The following is a 7,278-nucleotide window of genomic DNA, read 5'->3' on the forward strand; positions in this document are numbered from 1 at the left end:
TTCTCCTCTTGAATTCTAACTAAAAATTACAAAAACTTACTTGAAAATGAAAATTCTAAACTAAGAAATGAAGAAAGAATTCTGAGATGAGAGAATTCTGGTCTTCAAGTGTTTTTGAGAGAAACTTATGAAGAAAATGGTGTATTCCAATCTGTTTTGCTCAAAGGAATTGGCCTCCTATTTATAGGCCTCATGCTAGACCGCTGAGCTGCTGAGCTGCTTAGCTGGACCGCTCAGCAGCTGACCAAACCCTTCAGCATGGGTTTGGTCCCTTGACCAAGTAGCTTAGTCACCTCCTTGTGCATGACTCATCAAAGCTAGTTGTGGGCTATGAGACCAGCTATTGTGAGCTACTTCTGAAAAGCCTGTGGTGGGCTACTTGAGGTGAGGTCATGGATGACTTCATGGTTTACTTGATGGTTAAGTCAAGTCCGGTAAGCACCGCCCAGCACACCTGCTTCACCACTAAGCTGCTTGTTCATCAGCTTCTGACCGTATTGACTGAGACGTGGCTTGGTGCTTGCTGATCTGGCCAGGAGTCTGGTTCTCCGTTGAGCAGCTTGGTTGGACCGCTGAGCAGCTTGTTCAGCAGCTTGGTCTTGTGCCAAGCTCGTGTCTGACCGTGTCAAGCATATTTCTAACCGTGTCAGGCCTAGTCTGGTGCTAGGCTGAGCGGCTAAGCAGGTCTGCTCAGCTGCCTGGTTGAGCAGTTTGGTCTAGGTCAGGTAGGTTGCCAGGTAAGGCAGGTGGCCAAATCAGCTCAGCGGGGCTTGTTCCACGCTCAGCTGCCTCGTTGAGCACCTTGATTTTCTTGACTTTTGTTGCTTTTTGACCATGAATCTTTTCTCTTCTTTTCTTCATTTTATTTCCTACAAGATACATAAAGAGGCAATACAAACACAAATATACCAAATTGTGATATTTTATACAAAAAGTATTGTTTTAAGTTGGTTTTTCTCAATTATGCTTAAGATAAGTGCCATAAAAATGTATGATTTTTAGGTATGTTTGGCACTTATCAGTCATGTTACTATCCCGTTACCCAGATGCCGAAAATTCAAAACTCAAATTAATCATATCCTTTGTTGTGTCACTTTCTCATTGTATTTATTCAATTTTTTCAAAAACCTAATAATTCCAAATTCATGCAAGAGTCATTCAATTTTTTCGTTATATATATTGGTTTCTCTTTCCTCAGATGATTATTCTAATGTTGTCTTATCTTCAAGTGATGAATTATATCATCATTAACTTATTTTTCATCAATAATTATTATGATGGTTATTATACTAATGGTTTCTCTTTTCACCTATGATCATTCTAGTGGTGCATTTTCTCTCAATGATGAATTATCACTAGTCAATTCTTTTCTCATTAGTGACGATCCTTTTGTGGTGATTATATTTCCTAATTTTGCAGCGATGATCATTCTTTTCACCAACAATCATATAATTAGTTGTTTGTTTTCATTTTGAAGGAATTATTTGTAACATACTTAAAGTTTATTAAGTTTTAGCTTGTAGGGGGAGTGTTAGAAAATATTTGGATTGATAGAACATGATCTAATCTAGGATTTAGTTAGTTTCATTGTATTTGAATTATCTATAGTTTACGTTTATCTTACTAATTATTATTTGGATCATTATTATCTTATGATTTGTAATGACATTCGTTATATAATAAATTATTCGAACCGACTCATATTTGTGTTTGAACAATCGTTATCATCTTAAACTTCATTAGAAACCACCATCATTTAACTGGCATTCGGGACGACATCAAGAGCTTCGAGAAGAACCTTGATTAACACAAGAACACAAACACTAACCGCAACTAGATTATGATAGATATGAGCCACACAATATATGAATCACTTGAACACTTTTATATCAAACATTCCCCTCAAGCTAGAGCATTTACATCATATCCATCCAACTTGTCACATATAGAGAAAGAGAAAACCAAACTAATGCTTTTAACAGAGATGACAACCGCATATCCAAGAATAACAATGCATGTTGAAGCTTTAAGAAGATCGTGCACCAGCAACAACATGTCTAAAGAATGGATATAAAATTGACATGTTAAATTGGGAGGGTAGAAGGACGATAAATGATCACCAGGATGTGACAATTGAAAAACTAACTGACAAAAGTATCATAAGCCTAAGTTTCCCTCAAGGCGGATACCAAGACTTTGATACCTTGTTGAGATTATAAGGTTTATATATGAAATGAAAAAATGAATGCTCAAAATAATAAATTATATTATTAATATTGTGAATGATGATATGTTGATATTGTGATACAAAAGACATAGTACTAGTGTTATTAAGCTCAAACTGGTCATTGACTCGGTCAAAATACTGAGCTAATGGTTCATTAATCAAACTAGTGAGTCATTAGTTGTTACAGTTGAGTTGGTTCATATTAAAATAATCTAATATATACATAATATAATAATATTTAATACTTTTTTATTCCAGATATAAAAAATTTACCGTTACACAAATATATGATTAAACAACAACAAAAGATCTTCCTAGTACTACAATAAAAAATTGTAAATAAGTTGACAACATCATCAAACAACACTTGTTTTATACTTTAATCGCAACAAAAGTGCACAAATAAATTTTAAATTTAATTAAGGAACAAAAGTTTTGTTCCAACATAAACTAACAATTAACAACTATAATTATAATAACGGTAGACATAATTACAAATAAGTTAAAAGAACAATATTGTTTTCCTATGAAAAGGATGTCATTTTGACAATTTTTTTTAAACTATTTGAATCGACCAAGTCATTGATTTTATGCTCAAGCTCATCATATCGAATTGGTTCATACCATTTTTAGTGCATAACCGATCGAAGGAGTAACTTAGACTAGTCAGGTGCTCGGTTCCTTGTTAGTCTAGTCGGTCTGAGCCGAATTTAATAATTATGTATAATATTAACTCATATTTATACTTTTTTTGGATACATAACTCATATTTATACTTTTTTTGGTACATAACTCATATTTATACTATATTAGACTTCTAATTAAATCAGGAAACAAATAAAATATAGTATCTCAATCCTAAACTATCTTCTAAATACTCTAAATACATCTAAGATATAATTAACATAATGTTATTAAACTCAAACTAGCGAGTCATTGGTTGTTACAATTGACTTAGTTCATATTAAAATAATTTAATATATTCATAATATAACATTATTTAATAATTTTTATTCCAAATATTAAAAGCTTACCATTATACAAATATATGATTAAAAAACAAAACAAAAAGATCTTACTACAATAGAAAATTACAAATAAGTTGATAACACATATGTTATATTTTAATCATGATAAAAGCACACAAATAAGTTTTAAATTTAATTATGGAACAAAAGTTTTGTTCCAACATACACTAACAATTAGCAACTATAATTATAATAATGGTTATTTACAAATAATTAAAAGAATAATATTGTTTACCTATAAAAAGAATATCATTTTGACGTTTTTAAAACTATTTGAATCGACCACTTCAAACTAGTCCAACTGACTGAGTTAATGATTTTATGCTCAAATTGATCGTGTCGAACTGGCTCATACCATTTTTTGTGCATAACCAGTCGAAGGAGTGACTTGGACTAGTCAGGTGCTCGGTTCCTTGTTAGACCAATCAATTAGAGCTGAGTTTAATAACTATGCTTAATACTAACTCATATTTACTCTAATACTAGATATCTAATTAAATCAGAAAACAAATCATAAAACATAGTAATCTCAATCATAAAAAATATTCTAAGATGTTCTAAACAAATCTAAGATATAATCATCATAATATGATATATTATGTATATATATCTTATAGATATTCTCTATAATATAATTTAAGATATTATAAAATACTTCTGTATATTCTAATATTATCTATCTACATTTTTCAATAATATGATTGGCAATAAAAAATTTAAATAAATATTTGACTTGTTAACAACAAAGAGATAATATAATAGTGTTAAATTTAGTTAAATCCTTAAATATCTGGCTAGACCAAAAATCAATCCTCAATCTCTAAATAGGAATAATCACTGCACAACAGAGTAATCATTTTCTTAACTTTCTTACCTTTGAGTAATATTGTAGCCTTGGTTAAGACAAATGAATATACGTGGATGCCAATACAAATGTGAATGAATATTTGGGTTGACAATAAACTCATACTAGGATATAGACTGGTACATTTCCCTAAGATTCCACCCTTATTATACCATATATGTTTGAAAAAATTCCATCTTCCAAACCTATACACCAACTCCTGTGAAAAATAGCCTCACTGCTTCTATCTATCTATCTAGACCTGTGAAAAAAACAGTTTTGAATATAGCCAATCAAAACCACCTTGGATTCACAAAAGTATTTTAAACTTTAAACCTAAAGTTAAGGTAGCTTTAATATAAAAAAATAATGGTGACAGGTAAGAGATGTGCATAATTTAGTATAAAATAATAATAAAAAGGTTGTTCTTCACTTACTCTCACTCACTGCCAGTCCATATGCCAGTTTGGAAAAATATTTTTTTTTTCTTTTTCAATTCTGTCAAGAACACCTCTGGCAGCACCTAGCTTTCATATACAGCTTGTGAATGAGATCTCTCTTATATCTTCACTTCTCTCATCTTAAAACTCCTCACCCATTCTGATATCACTTCCATTTTCACCAGATTGTGTACTCAAAAGTTCACCATCAAGAAGAAGAAGAAAAAATGCAAGACTCTATTGGAATTCCAGCTTGCTTTTCTTCTGTAGAGAAGACCAGTGATGATAATGTTCTTGGTGCTGTGACCCGTTCAGGTCAAAGTGTTTACATGTCTGTCTATAGAACAAAGATTGCTGATCATTGCCGCTTGATCACTATCACTTGGTGCAAAAACTTATTGCTTCATGGTCTATCAATATCAGTTGAAGGCCCAGAAGGAGAAAATCAATATAGCTGCAAGGTTGAGCTAAAGCCATGGTACTTTTGGAGGAAACAAGGTTCTAAGCGGTTCATAGTAGATGGTAAATATGTTGATGTTTTTTGGGATCTCAAAGCTGCAAAATTCAATGGTGAAACTGAACCAACCTCGGAGTACTATGTAGCAGTGGTTTGTGATCAAGAGATTGTGCTGCTTCTTGGTGATCTAAAGAAAGAAGCACATAAAAGAACTGGATGCAAGCAAGCTCTTATTGACCCTATTTTGGTTTCAAGAAAAGAGCACATATTTGGGAAGAGGAAGTTCTCTACTAAAGCTAAGTTTCATGAGAAAGGAAGGTTCCATGAGATCTCAATAGAGTGCAAGAACAAGAGCAGTGGTGACTTACCATCTGTTAGTGAGATTCAGCCAGAACTTGAGATAAGATTTGATGGGCATTTAGTCATTCATGTGAAGCATTTACAATGGAAATTTAGAGGGAATGAATCAGTTCATCTTAACAAGATGAGAGTGGAAGTGTATTGGGATGTTCATGATTGGCTCTTTAGTCCAGGTTTAAAGCATGCATTATTTATTTTAAAGCCGATTTTGCCATCTTCTTCTGCATCATCATTATCATCATCGTCACCATCATTATCGCGTTCATCGTCATCTACACCATTGTCATCTCAGACAGAGAGTTCTGGGTCAGTGGAAGGGTTGAGTACAATTAGTGGGTTATCATCATCATCAGAGTTTTCCTTGTTTCTCTATGCCTGGAAGGTTGAATGAGAACTGTCATGACATCTTATTCTTAATGGTACCAATTGTATTGTACAACTAACATCAATTTCAATTAAAAATATGAGTTATGTTTTTATTGATGCTCAAAGCTATCATACTCAATCAGTATATAACAAAATCTACAGGGATGTTCCATTTCTTAATTTTTTTTCAATTACTTAATTATTAGTGTTTCAAACTATATTTGGAACTGTTATTATAACTTTAATATTGTTGTTTTGAATTTTTTGCAATGTTATCATAATTGCAATTGTGACTGTATCCACTATATTTTTTTACACTTGTGATAAAGACAATGTTATAATAATCGTATTTCAAATTTTGATTATATTAACTAAAGATGGAAAGATATTTGGTTAAAATTATTTAAGAGAATGAAATGGAAATATGAATTTATACAGAATAAAGTTAGAATTTCAATTCTTCAAAATTGTTCTTTATTTTTAAATAAATTGCATATTCTAAGAAAGAAAAATATATATACTAACATAGGTGGTCTTGTGATTTTGTCTAAAACTTTTACACAAACAATATTGGATATTACACTCATTTAAAAAATGGATGGTGATGGTTAACCCAAATGATTGAAGAGAGATGTCCACTTTTAAATTTATTAAAGTTAAGGCAAATGATTGAAGAAAACAAAACCATTTAAAAATGGATGGTGATGGTTAGTTTCAGAGAGAGGGGTTTGAGGAAAATGACCTCTTCCTATTGTATATCAAATTATATATCAAATCATATTATCTACTAATGAAAACAAGTTATATTAATTTAAAAGTTAAATATTTATTATTATTTTATTTTTATTTTAATATCATAAATCTAAAACATAATTTAAGATACAATTTATTATTATGCTGTTTGGAGTGAGAAAAATGTAAGTGGAGCCAAATAGAGTTTTGTAGTTAGTTACAGCTGGGGTTGAACAAATGCGCATAATATGGATAAGACAGATATTAAATCACATGCACATGCCCAATAATACTCCCTCTAGAGTATTCTACGTCACATCTGTCTACATCTATAGCCTACTACGTTGGAATTCTCTTACCTCTTTCTTGATCTAATCTTGAGAACCGAGCTGCAAAATGTTTCTCTTTTTACAAAATCAATCAAAAATAAAATATGGCATGAATAATGTTATTGGAATCTTAGGATTTTTCTTGTACCAATAAAATTTTGAGAAAAGTATTTACAAATTAATAATTGTTGTAATTTTTATATAAGTGTAATATCTATATACTGACAATATAAAAATTTATATATAATCAATCATCATTTATCATTCATGATAAAATTTGAATGGTGAAAAATGCAGTGACAATGCAAAAATATCTCAAGTATACATTTTTTTACTTTTTTATATTTTTGTTGTTGTATTATCAACTATTCATTCTTAATCATTATTTATTTTTAAATATGACTAATACAAAGAATAAATGATGTCTTGACTGTATATAAATCTTTATATTAACATACATTCTTAAATTATTTATGTCTTTCCTTTTTTTATATT

At 30.8% G+C, this 7,278-nt stretch overlaps 1 protein-coding gene across 1 annotated transcript; it reads left to right on the forward strand.

The window, feature by feature from the left end:
• LOC109327430 lies at positions 4,496-5,898 on the forward strand. Its single transcript, XM_019560573.1, has one exon. It carries the CDS (start codon positions 4,767-4,769, stop codon positions 5,745-5,747), a length of 981 nt encoding a protein of 326 aa, XP_019416118.1. The 5' UTR covers positions 4,496-4,766; the 3' UTR covers positions 5,748-5,898.

The sequence above is a fragment of the Lupinus angustifolius genome, chromosome LG15, assembly GCF_001865875.1.
Source record: "Lupinus angustifolius cultivar Tanjil chromosome LG15, LupAngTanjil_v1.0, whole genome shotgun sequence".
Lineage (NCBI taxonomy): Eukaryota > Viridiplantae > Streptophyta > Magnoliopsida > Fabales > Fabaceae > Lupinus > Lupinus angustifolius.